Raw genomic sequence first — 12,568 nt, forward strand, 5'->3', positions numbered from 1 at the left:
ATTTAGTTATGGTACACTGGTCATAAATTTTAACTTTGAAGGACTTCACTTGCATGGAAAAATATGCAACATGACAGGACAAACCAGAAAAAAAAAATAAACAGGCGTTTAGTGATCCATCATGCCAGATCACTAAATGACTGACACAAACAACTCTGGGACACGTGTTTTGACAGTTTATGGAGTTCCAAGTTCCACCACCTATCAGCGGCTCTCATCCACCGGCTGGGTGCCTGCTAGCACTTGGCACAGGCAGCAGACCCCCACCATGGGGTTGCATCTGAGCTCAGCTCAACTAAAACAGATGAGGTCCAAATCTGTATACAACACGAGTGTATAAAGGCATATTAGAGTCAAAATGAGTCAACCCAGCATAATCTTGGTTCCGTTCGTGAAATAACATGAAAGTAAATTGAGGTACCCCAATGAAAACGCTAGGTCCTTACAGGCCGACACCTCTTCACCCACTCCCAGATACTGCACTGCCTATAAAAGGTGATTAGTGTACCTATTTAGATTGGTAAATAATACTCTCCCTCATCATAAAGGTAATATACCAATCAAGAGGTGCCCAACAAAGGTTCAATAAGATCTATTTGGAATGGAAGCATTCCTTGCTCACTAAACTTTAGACTTAATTCTTTTCTAGCATTTCCCATGACTTAGGCACTCACTACAGGTACTGTTCTGGAGACTAAATTTTTATAATGGGGTGTTGGTTCTGTATTTACCCCTTTTATTCCTCCTTTCAATAATGTTTTGCTTATTAGGTTGTTAACATGTCAGGTTTGATTTGTGCAGTTATACTGACTTTTGGACTTCAGACTTGAATACTTTGTACTGTTATATACTGTCCTATGCCACTTATTGACTGTACCATCAGTCTGCTTTTTCTATGCACATTGTTGTAACATGTCAATTTTACTAAAATAATAAAAAAAAAATAATCCATGGATCCCATGTTTGCAGAAAGCCTCTCTCCTGTGTGCAATTCTTGCATTGATACACTCAAGACACCATCGTGGAGGATCGTAGAAAATGAGAGAGTGCGGAAGCGCCAGTTACGTTGGCAATATGCTGGGTCACCCTGTGCTCAGAATGTTTGTCATATCCTGCTCTTGTGCCCTAGGAGCAGGACTCTGGAGTTATTGAGGCTCGTTCTTTTAAAGACCCTAGTAAATAAAGGTATTTTGGACCAGAGCCTGGATGCCTTTGGACAAGTCCAGAATGTGTGTCAAGAGTGCCATCAGCGTGGCAACCTCTGAAGCACAATTTAGAGATTATGTGTGATACTTCTATGAGAGGCTCCCTCTAGCAAGGGTCTTAAAACATTCCCTCATCTCCTCTTAATCCATCTCAAAGCTCAAATCCTTTCCCATTCCAGCATAAAGGCAGTTTTAGTCTCCTGTGAGTGGTAATTCTTAATGGAATAGAACAAGGACAGCAATCCATTTTGTAGTGGGTCTTCAGAGCAAATAGTCTCTGAAATTGGACCCCCAAAGCTTTTGTAATGCATACATTGCCCTGGGATATGAGGCCTCTTATGAGCCCATATAAAAAAGGAAAAATATATATTTTTCTGGAAGGCTATGATGTCATTTTTGACAAGGGGAATTGGGAGTACTTTAAGGCTAGTTACACACCAGGATGTTGCGTTATAGTGGACGTTATGGTCGCATAACGTCCCCTAACGCAACACCTGCCGGTGTTGGTAGAGGCGTTAAGCGGCTCTTTTCGTATTAGGGCAGTGAGAGTGGCGCTGATTGGCCGGCGGGACCACGTGGGGCCAGCCAATCAGCGGCCACCAGTGCAGTGCATATTGAGTGCGCGGCTACGTAGCGGCCTCTCCCCGCCTCCTCTCCGTCCCAACACTGAGCATGTGCAAACAGTCTAACACGGCTTAAGCCGCTGGAACGCTATAGTATGCTGCACGTTCTAAAGAACGTGCAGCGTTACATGTAACGCAACGTGGGCAGTTTGAATAGCCCCATTGACTTTGTATTGCTGTGAGTTGGGGAGCGTTACAGGCTGCACTAACATGATAATTATTAGGAGTGCCATGTATCTAGGTCCCTCATAAGTTTGGGTGTTTCGCCTGCATTTTAAATGCACCCAAATGGCAATCGTGGGCAGCAGATGGGACGCTGAACTGCTCGAGGCCTTAATTGGTTTGTAATTAGAATGAACCTGTGTGAAAATGTTTATTAACGGAGTCTCTGGTATAAATTTGTGTACACCCTTTCCTCCCATCCACCACCTGCCATCAGATTTGTCAGCAGAAGCCTAGTATATGGTTCTAGACAGTTGCAGCAGTACCTCAATTGCTGCATGGAAAAGATCAGCTGCTGCCTTGCTTAAAAATCCCACGTGCAACAGCATTTTTTACATTTCCTACAGTGCCCCGATTTAGAGCTATTTTGTGTAGTTACTCTTTAACCACTTATGTGCAAAAACAGGATGTATTACAAAGTCCATTTTTGCATTGTCCGTGCAGTACATACATACATACTTTTTTCGCCACCAATGGGCGTTACGTGGTTAAACCAGGTTTAATATATTAAAAAAAAAAAAAAAAAATATCTAAGGTTGGACTCACAGTGGTGCATTATCCATGTTAAAATGTGTGACGTGCAATGGAGACTGGGCATTGATGGTAGTTAGGATCCTGCATGCAGCGAGTTAGAATAACGCAATCCATTACAACAGAGTGCTGTGAACAGGTCCATAGAATTGTATGCGCAGTGAGTTGATATGCAGAATTATTCTGCAACCCAACTGATGCACTGTTAACTAGCCCTAAAGGTTCAACCGTTAGCCTTCCTGAAAATGGGCTACAAGAATCTACAGGTTTAGGGACAAGCTATTTTAATCTATTCAGTGTGTAATTTGTTTGTTAGCAGAGGTTGAACATCATCAACAACATTTTAGCCATTAGACTACAAAAAGCACTTACCGTTTTTTCCGATGAAACAACCAACAGGTCACGGCGATAATGACTAAAACAGCAAGGATAGAGGCCAACGCAACTGCAAGGACAACGCCTGTATATAAAAAGAAAAATTGCGCAATAATAAAAGGGGGTTTAGATGTCACTATGGGGGGAAAAATAAATAATAAAAAATGTTATAGCAAAACTTGTCAAACTCACCTTCTCGAAAAGAGACAGACACCAGCCGGGTACCTTCTGCCTGTAGTTGCCTGAAATTGTCAGCCATCTCTATGGGTGTAGAAACATTCTGTTCTGTACAGTAGAGAGATGTCTCTAATACATGCAGCTGCAAGTCAAGTTAAATAGTCCTTAGCAATTTTTGGGGGCACTTCTGGAAACCGCAACCGCCCCTCCCCCACACACTTTGAGAATGAGCATACAGTATTTATGGATATAGAAGAGTAAAGAGAAAGGGGAACACATGAATGTATACCAGTCAGCTGGTATAGAGAGCCGCTCTCCCCCCCACCTTATAAAAAGGCAGGCATCGCTGGCCATTTTACTCACTCGTGTGCCTGAAGTAAATAGAGAAGGGACAGCTGCTGCAGACTCTCATGGGGAAAGCTTAGTTAGGCTCTCGTAGGCTTGTCAGCTTGCTCCTTGCTGATTCTTATTGCTAAAATAGCACCCCACAACAGCTTTTTTGAGAGCTAATCTTGTTCTTGTGATCTATTTTTTCTTCTGTGTCCCACTGACACTTGTGTTGCATAGACATCCTTCATAAGCCATACTGTGTGTGTGCCACTGCCAGGCCCAGCACATTCAGCGATTACGTACGTACGTACGTGCGTGCGTGCGTGCGTGCGTGCGTGCGTGCGTGTGTGTGTGTGTGTGTCAGGTGCACATTGTAATACCCATTACTGCATATACCTACCTGTTCACAGTGCACCCACCCAACTACTTACGCAAGTTGAGCGCACGCAGTGTCACTGTGCCTGTCCGCTACCTGTCTGTGTGTGACAGGTGCACATTGTAATACCCATCACTGCATATACCTACCTGTTGTGTTCAGTGCACCCACCTACCTACGCGAGTGCATGCAGTGTGATATACCACTCCGTGCATACCTGTTAACTGCACATTGTATTAGTCAAGTCAGTGCATACCCTTTACTTCATTCCCCCCCCCCCCCCCCCCCCCGATATGGGCAGACAAAACAGGTAGAGGCAGAGGTAGAAGCAGACCCAGGGGAAGGCCACCCGGCAGGTCTGTGCGAGCTCGTGTTAAAGCGATTTCGTGCGGCCCTGGCCCAAAGTACAGTGCTCAGAAGAAGGCACGTCTGAGGCAAGCAAAGCTGGGCAGGATGATTATTATGATACGGATCCCACATGGGTTCCTAAGAGACAAGATGACCAAGGGTACAGGTCAGAGGGGGAGTCAGAGGAGGAGGAAGAGGAGAAGAGTTCCTGAATGAAGCAGGGGGAGCTCGTCAGAAACAGCTGGAGTGGCGGAACTGTTAGCTCGCCAGCTGTTACCATACAAGCTGGTGGACTGAGGCCTTCCATAAATTTGTGGCCATTGGGACACCGCAGTGGAAGATACCAGGCCGCAATTATTTCTCTAAAAAGGCGATACCCAAACTGTACCATGAAGTTAAGAGGCAAGTGGTGTCATCTCTGGCACACAGCGTTGGGTCAAGGGTCCACCTGACCACGGATGCCTGGTCTGCCAAGCACGGTCAGGGCAGATACATTACTTACACAGCCCATTGGGTCAACTTGGTGACCGATGGCAAGCAGGGAGTACGTGGCTGTGCAGCGGACCAACTTGTGACACCTCCACGGCTTGCAGGCAGGCCTCCTGCCACCTCCTTGGCTGAGTGGCAGTTCAACTCTACTGGTGCTGCGATCTCCTCTCCAGCTACACAGCCCCATCTCCCCAGGGCATATGCTGCATGCCAGTTACGATGGTGTCACGCCATCTTAGACAAGTCTTGCCTCAAAGTGGAGAGTCACACTGGACCAGCTCTCCTGGCTGCACCAGCTGGAGATCGGCAACGTGGTGTGTGACAACAATCTCCTTTCCGCATTGAATTTGGGACATGGCACCTGTGCTCAATCTAGTCATTCAAAGATTTGTGTCAAAGTACCCAGGCTTAGAGGACGTCCTGAAGCAGGCCATGAAGTTGTGTGGGCATTTCAGGCGGTCTTACACGGCCATGGCACGCTTTGCGGACATTCAGCGGAGAAACAACTTGCCGGTGAGACCCTTGATATGCGATAGCCCGACTCGCTGGAATTCGACCCTGGTCATGTTCTCTCGCCTGCTAGAACAGGAGAAAGCCGTCACCCAGTACCTGTACAATTACAGTAAAAGGACACAATCTGGGGAGCTGGGAATGTTCTGGCCCAACAACTGGACACTGATGCGAAATGCATGCAGGCTCATGCGGCCGTTTGAAGAGGTGACCAACCTGGTGAGCCGCAGCAAAGGCACCATCACAAACTTGATCCCGTACCCTTACTTCCTGGAGCATGCCGTGCGTAGAGTGGTGGATCAAGCTGTGTGTGGAGGAGCGTGAACAGGAACAGTTATGGCAGGAACAGTTGTGGGAGAAATTTTCATCAGAATCAGATGTTTCCTCAACACCTGCGGCAGCACAGAGGTGGGGGTGGGGGAGGAAGAGTCGTGTGGGGAAAAGGAGTCAGACTCTGATGATGAGGAAGGCGTTTCTTTGGAGGAGGAGGAGGCGGTGGCAGAAGAAGAACAACCGCAGCAGGTGTCCCAGCGGGCTTGTGCTGCTCGATGTTCCCGTGGCATTGTTCAAGGCTGGGGGGGCGTTGGGCGGCACACCAACGATAATACGGTTGTTGCTTCATTGTGGACAGACCAAATTTGATCAGCTGGACAGTCACTGTTCTATTATTGAGCTACCACAGCCCGGCGACCATATGGGCTTGAAAACCTCCATGGCCTGCACTCTGGCCATGGTGCGCACCAGTCCAGCACGGCCATCACTACACAAACAGCTGGTTTGCGGTGCATTACACAGCGAGTTTGGTGTGTCAGTGTAAAGAAGTACTCTAATTACACTCCCTGATTGATGTATACACATGCAGGATGTTTGAAAGCACTTTAGGCCTGCAATTTAGCATTCAATGCGATTTCTGCCCTTAAAACGCCGCTTTGCATCCAATCCAGATTTTTCCCCAGGACTTTTGGCGTGTATCCCACTTCGCCATGCCCCCCTCCAGGTGTTAGACCCCTTGAAACATCTTTTCCATCACTTTTGTGGCCAGCATACATTTTTCTAGTTTTCAAAGTTTGCCTCCCCATTGAAGTCTATTGTGGTTCGCGAAAGTCGGCGTGAACCGAACTTTGAGGTTCGGGCCATCTCTACCTCCCAACCTTCCCTCCAATATAGCAGAGTACTGCAGTTGAGACAAGCAGGGACAAGAACTGCAAGCAGATATAGTATGGATGAAGAGAAGTGGAGAAGTGAGGAGGACAGGTCACTCTGCTGAAAGTCAGTAGTGTATTGCGCTCTACTGCCATTGTCTGCACTTAACCAGGAGTGGTCTGCCTAAGCCTCCAACATTCCTCCCTTCCCTCCCAGGGGGTTATGTCCATGCTCAAGGGCTGACGTCCTCACACTTTTTTGGCATAACTCCTTTTAATTGAAGGGACTGAATCAGGAAAGGTGTGGTTCATCAAGTAGAACACGTTTCTCCATCCTGAATGGCACGGATGTGACCCTTGAGGACTGGAGATTGAGACCTGTGGCATAGTGGGACACTTGCTGGAACAGTGGGCAGCAAGATCTAGGAAGCCTTTGGACTATCCAGCGGCTTCTCGTTGAGGCCAGTAACTTTTTTCTCACTTCAGGTATACATCAAAAAAAAAAAAAAAAACCTTCACCTTTGTATACCTATCGTAGGTGCTCAGTGTAATGATGGCATGATCACTTGAAATAAAGTAATCCAAGCGACTTTGTATCCCCCAGATATGCTTGGTCATGCCAGACTCATTATTAAGAGGTTTGGTTAATAAAAGTTTTCTTTTTGACAACCTATAGGTTGGGCCCTAACTGGGCAGGAGAATGGTTTTACTGGTTAACCATTAGAAAGTGAGAGGAAGCGTAGTAGAGTCCTTGCATATTTTTTCTGCAATGTGAAATTGTAAAGTAGGAGAAGAAATTAAAAGGATGCATGATAAATGTATACCCATGTTCAGCGTTAAAAAAAAAAAAAAAAAATTATAATAATAATAAAAACACACCTCTATGTAGCTCTATTTGCTTAACTAAAAATAACAAACTGAAGGAGTTGCACTGCAGGGCAATAATAAAAAGTCTATTAAATATTAGCAAACAGAGAAATGGCCTCATTACCTGCTCCTCTGAAATGTGCACAGGATTTCTGAAAACAGACCACAAGACGCTGGGGTTACAGGGTGGGGTGGTAAGGGAACCTTCATACCGATAATATTCATCCAGCTCCTCAGGAAGAAGATCTCTGACAATAAACCCTGGAATCTGAACCCTCTGCCCTACATCAAAGGGATTAAAGAAATGGTTAGCCAAAATCCATGTAAAAAAATAAATAAAAATATAGAGATGATAGATACACACCCCGTTATATTAATTTATAAAGCGCCAACATATTCCGTGGCACTACACAAAGTAGTAAAACAACAAGGGTGCATAATGATACAGACAATGATTTACTGTAATGGTGCTTACAATGATGTGTAACATGATGAATACATTGTATAACAGAGTGCAGGCTATGAAAAAAAAAAAATTGAAGACACAAAAGGGTAAGAGAGCCCTGCCCTTGTAAGCTTACAATCTAAAGCCCAATACTGAGTCGGCTCCATAAGCAGATTGGAGGAAACTAACGGAAGCGGGGAGGGAAGGGACACAGGAGGGGAGCCACGCTATAGAGGAGGCAGGGGAGCGGCGGTGCCGGACAGCCTTCAGGTAAACAGCCAGATAGCAACAATCTGCATGTCGCGAGCCTGGAGTTTTTTCTCCTTTATGTGGGACAGCAGAGCCCGGGGGGAGCCTGTAGACAGTGTAAGGACACAGAAGCTGCTCACTGTATACAGCACTAAGTGTCTCTGTGTCCAAATAGGATTTTTAAACCCACCTCGGGTTCTCTAATGGCACAAAAAAATAAAAAAATAAAACATTTTGAAAAAATAAAAAAAATCTATTTCTCAGCTTTTGACAATTACAGTTTTTAAATAATAGATGCTACCATAATTGAAAAATCAATACTATTTGTACCAGTTATTACATTGTATAAATTATGTCCCTATCACAATGCCTTACAATATTTTATTTGGAAATAAAAAAGTGCATTTTTCAGTTGGGTGTCAAATCACTATTTACAAGCCAATAATAATAAAAAAAAAAAAATGGAATGGCATATATGGACATATAGATTAGATAAGTTCAGTCACTAAGTTAACCATTTGTGTTTGGTTTTTTTTATTGTAATTTATTTTTCATGCAAATATTTTTATTGGGCAAATATGGGAGAGTGGGGGAATTAACTAGCCAATTTAAAAATTAGTGTAGGTCTTTTTATTAACAAAAATATATGTAGGTGTAATTTTAGTATTTGGCCACAAGATGGCCTCAGCCATTTTATTTATGCATACTGTGAGCATACCATTACACTTACAGAAAGTGAATGGTGAATGGGAAACTTTCTCAGAATGATCACAGCTTCTAATAGAAGCTGCCAATCATTACAATGGGGACTTAGATCAATGAATGGGAACCACGTTCCCATTCATTGATCTGAGGTGCTAACGGACGGCGACGGGAACACATGCACGAGCGCGCAAAGCGGCGGAGTTGCGTATATCTACGCCCCTAGACCAAAGCTGAAGTTTGCAGGGGCGTAGATAAACTACCCAATTCAATAAGTGGTTAAGTGTCCTCAGTACGGAGACAAGCCTAGATTGTGTCTTTTTTCATCTCCCAGATGTACAATCTCACACACACACACACACACACACAATGCAAGGCCAGAGCACTAACCACTACGCCACACATACAACACACCTCTATCTATCTTTCTATCTATCGCCTATTGCTCCTCTGAGGCTGAGACCACAGTATGCAGTGCAAAAAGCTATGCGTTCTCTCCATTGTGTTTTTTTTCTTTTTTGCGGTTTTCAATTTTTTTCCCTATAGTAATGGTGAAAAATACAGTATCATATTTGAAATTTTTTATGTGCGGCCCATAGACTCATCTACGGCCAAAACACTAGCATTTACCTCAACGCTAGTGCTTCTGCCTAGCGAGTTCCTAGCCAGTTGCGTAGCAATAGGGGTGTTACAATAAGGGACAAATAGCTGTTGACCCCGACACCGGTAGTTAGCGTGGGCTCTTCCAGGGTGCGGAATCTAAGGGACCACTTTTGTCTTCACCAGAGCGCCCCACAAGGGACGATGGGCCGCTACCCCTAATGGGCAGCGGGCTACTTTGCTGCAAGTGATCACCAGGTCGTGGCCCCCAGGATCGTCCCACCGGAGGCAGAGAGAACAACCAAGTCCAGCAGGAAGACGTAGTCAAACGATAAGGCCAGTGGTCAATAACAGGCAGCAGACAAGCAGAACCGGATAACAGGCCGAAAGGTCAGGGCAGGCGGCAGACAGGCAGGAACGGTATAACAAGCCAAGGGTCAGGACAGGCGGCAGGCAAAACGGAGGTCAATAGCAAGCAAGGTCGGCAACGGGTAATCAGAGTATCAAATAGTAAGGCTCAAGCGAACTAGCACTAAGCTGTATAGAAGTGACGGCACTGGTCACCAGCAAGCAGCCTGTTTAAATACAAACTTCGCGCCTAATTTTTGCGCATGCGCCTTCACGCGTACGCGCAGCCGCATGACGGCCCTTGCGCATGCGTAATTGCGTACTTACACGCGTACCCGCACTGTGACCGTTAGCGCGCGCACCCCTGGCTACTTCCTATATATTGCCGGGAGTGTGCTTGCGCGCGCGAGAAGATTCTGGCCGGGACGCTGAGCGCGGCGGACAGGTATTGTAACAAGGGGTTGCAGAGGTAGCGACCACATTGGGGCCCTCGACTCAGAGGGGCCCTGAGGGGCCCGCCCTCAAGAAAAATATTAGCTTTCTATTGGCCCTGTGCTGTTAATGATCATTTCTATGGATGCTTTAAATAGTAGTAATTAACAAAATGTTTCCCAATTGCACCTCTAAAGGTGGCCATACACTGGTTGATTTGCCGTCAGATCCGACCAACAGATAGATCCCTCTCTGATCAGAGAGGGATCGTATGGCCACCTTTACTGTAAACAGATTGTGAATCGATTTCTGCTTGAAAACGATCACAATCTGTGGAGCTGCTGCTACCGCCCGCCTACATTACCTGCTCCGGCCGGCGCAAGTCTACTGTCACCGCTGTCTTCTCCACTCTGGCTACTGAACTTCCTGTCCAGGGAAGTTTAAACAGTAGAGGGCGCTCTACTGTTTAAACTTCCTGCCGGGACAGGAAGTTCTGTGTAGCTCTGGAGCCCGAAGCGGAGAAGAAGACCAGGGGACTCGCGTCCGCTGGAGCAGGTAATGTATTATGTCGGTCGTCGGGCATTCGAACGCCGCTAACGACACACTTCCGACCCGCCGGCGACCGAGAAAAATCTTCCACACGGATGGGTTGACGGGAACGATCGAATTCGAATGGAAATCGATCGTTCTGTCAGCGGTGTGCACGGCGATTTCACAGCCGTTCCGATCACTGTGATTGAAACGGCTGTATATCGGCGGGAAAATCGTTAGGTGTATGGGCCCCTTTACACTGTTGAAATCCTTGGCAGATCATGTTATGCTTAAAAAAGGTGGGTACACACATCAGATAAGTCTTTGGAAAATGAAAGATCAGACCAAATTTTACCCCCTTCCATGTAGTATGAGAGGGTACCTATAGTGTATTCTATTGAGCTGAACTCCCCAGATAAAAATCTTTGGAAGATGCTGCACACAAAGATGCTGTACACATTCAAAAAGATCAGTATCTGCAAAAAGATCTGTTCCTGCAAAATGCATTTATAGTCTGATATCTGCAGATCTCATACACACCTTGATTAACAGACATTCATCTGCAGATCAGACAATCATCTGCAGATCCAAAGATCCATCCTGGTGGATCTGATCTGCAGATGATTGTCCGTTAAACAAGGTGTGTATGAGGATCTGCAGATCTCAGACTATCAATGCATTTTGCAGGAACAGATCTTTTGCTGTTGAATGTGTACAGCATCTTGCAAAGATTTTTTATCGGATGGGGAGCTCAGCTCAATAGAATAGACTGTGTAGAGTATGCGCTCATACTACATGGAAGGTGGTAAAATTGGTCTGTGATCTTTCATTTTCCAAAGACTAAAGGTGCGTACAGACATGCGACTATAGTCGTTTGAAACGATCGTTCCCCAATCATTTCAAACGACGATCGTTTAAAAAAAAAAAAAAAAAAAAAGCAGCCAACGATCATTAAGTCTAACGACGGACGAGCTAGATCGTTAAAAACAAACGATCTAGCTTGGCGGATTTTTTCCAACGACGATCATTTGCAAAAGTAGTACATCGTCGTAAACGGTCGTTCGTACTAGGCTTGACATGCGCATCACACTATTTCTCCATGAAACTCCTCATTTTTATGCGCAAGCGCAATAGTTGCTTTACGTGATGTAACGTTCGTTCTAACGATCAGATCGTTACACACATTTTAAAACTAACTTTACTTAGGTCGTTCTTTCATCAATTAAAAGTTCGTTCGTCGTTCACAACGAACGATCGTTGTCGCATGTGTGTACGTAGCATTATCTGATGTGTGTACCCACCTTAACCACTTGCCGACCGCACGCTTATACCGTGCGTCGGCATAGTGGCAGCTGCAGGACCAGCGACGCAGTACTGCGTCGCCAGCTGCAGGCTGATTAATCAGGAAGCAGCCGCTCGTGCGAGCGGCTGCTTCCTGTCAATTCACGGCGGGGGGCTCCGTGAATAGCCTGCGGGCCGCCGATGGCGGCTCGCAGGCTAAATGTAAACACAAGCGGAAATAATCCGCTTTGTTTACATTTGTACGGCGCTGCTGCGCAGCAGCGCCGTAAGGCAGATCGGCGATCCCCGGCCAATCAGCGGCCTGGGGTCGCTGCCATGTGACAGGGGACGTCCTGTCACTGGCTGCACAGGACGGATAGCGTCCTGTGCAGCCCAGATCTCCCGGGGGAGCAGGTAGGAGAGGGAGGGGGGAGAATGTCGCCGCGGAGGGGGGGCTTTGAGGTGCCCCCCCGCAACATGCCTGCAGGTAGGAGCGATCAGACCCCCCCTGCACATCATCCCCATAGGGGGAAAAAAAAGGGGGGCGATCTGATCGCTCTGTGTGGCCGCGGATCTGTGCTGGGGGCTGCAGAGCCCACCCAGCACAGATCCAAACAAACAGCGCTGGTCCTTAAGGGGGGGTAAAGGGTGGGTCCTCAAGTGGTTAAGGCTCATACACACATCAGACCATAGTCTTTGGAGAATGAAAGATCACAGACCAATTTTACCCCCTTCCATGTAGTATGAGAGCCATACCTTCACAGTCTATTCTATGGAGCTGAACT

The 12,568-nt window shown here is 46.3% G+C and overlaps 1 protein-coding gene across 2 annotated transcripts in view; it reads right to left on the reverse strand.

Annotated features, from left to right (window-relative positions):
- CA12 (carbonic anhydrase 12) overlaps positions 1 to 12,568 on the reverse strand; it is a 51,449-nt gene that overhangs the window by 7,104 nt on the left and 31,777 nt on the right. Inside the window, exons 7-9 of one of the 2 annotated variants that reach the window (XM_068275787.1) lie at positions 7,320 to 7,477; positions 3,149 to 3,275; positions 2,954 to 3,041 (exon numbers count right to left, since the gene is read on the reverse strand). In XM_068275787.1, the coding sequence (XP_068131888.1) occupies positions 2,954 to 3,041; positions 3,149 to 3,275; positions 7,320 to 7,477 (373 nt within the window). The remainder of the gene's footprint in view (positions 1 to 2,953; positions 3,042 to 3,148; positions 3,276 to 7,319; positions 7,478 to 12,568) is intronic. The other variant, XM_068275788.1, reaches the window with a different exon arrangement.

The sequence above is a fragment of the Hyperolius riggenbachi genome, chromosome 3 (assembly GCF_040937935.1).
Source record: "Hyperolius riggenbachi isolate aHypRig1 chromosome 3, aHypRig1.pri, whole genome shotgun sequence".
NCBI classification, from domain to species: Eukaryota; Metazoa; Chordata; class Amphibia; order Anura; family Hyperoliidae; genus Hyperolius; species Hyperolius riggenbachi.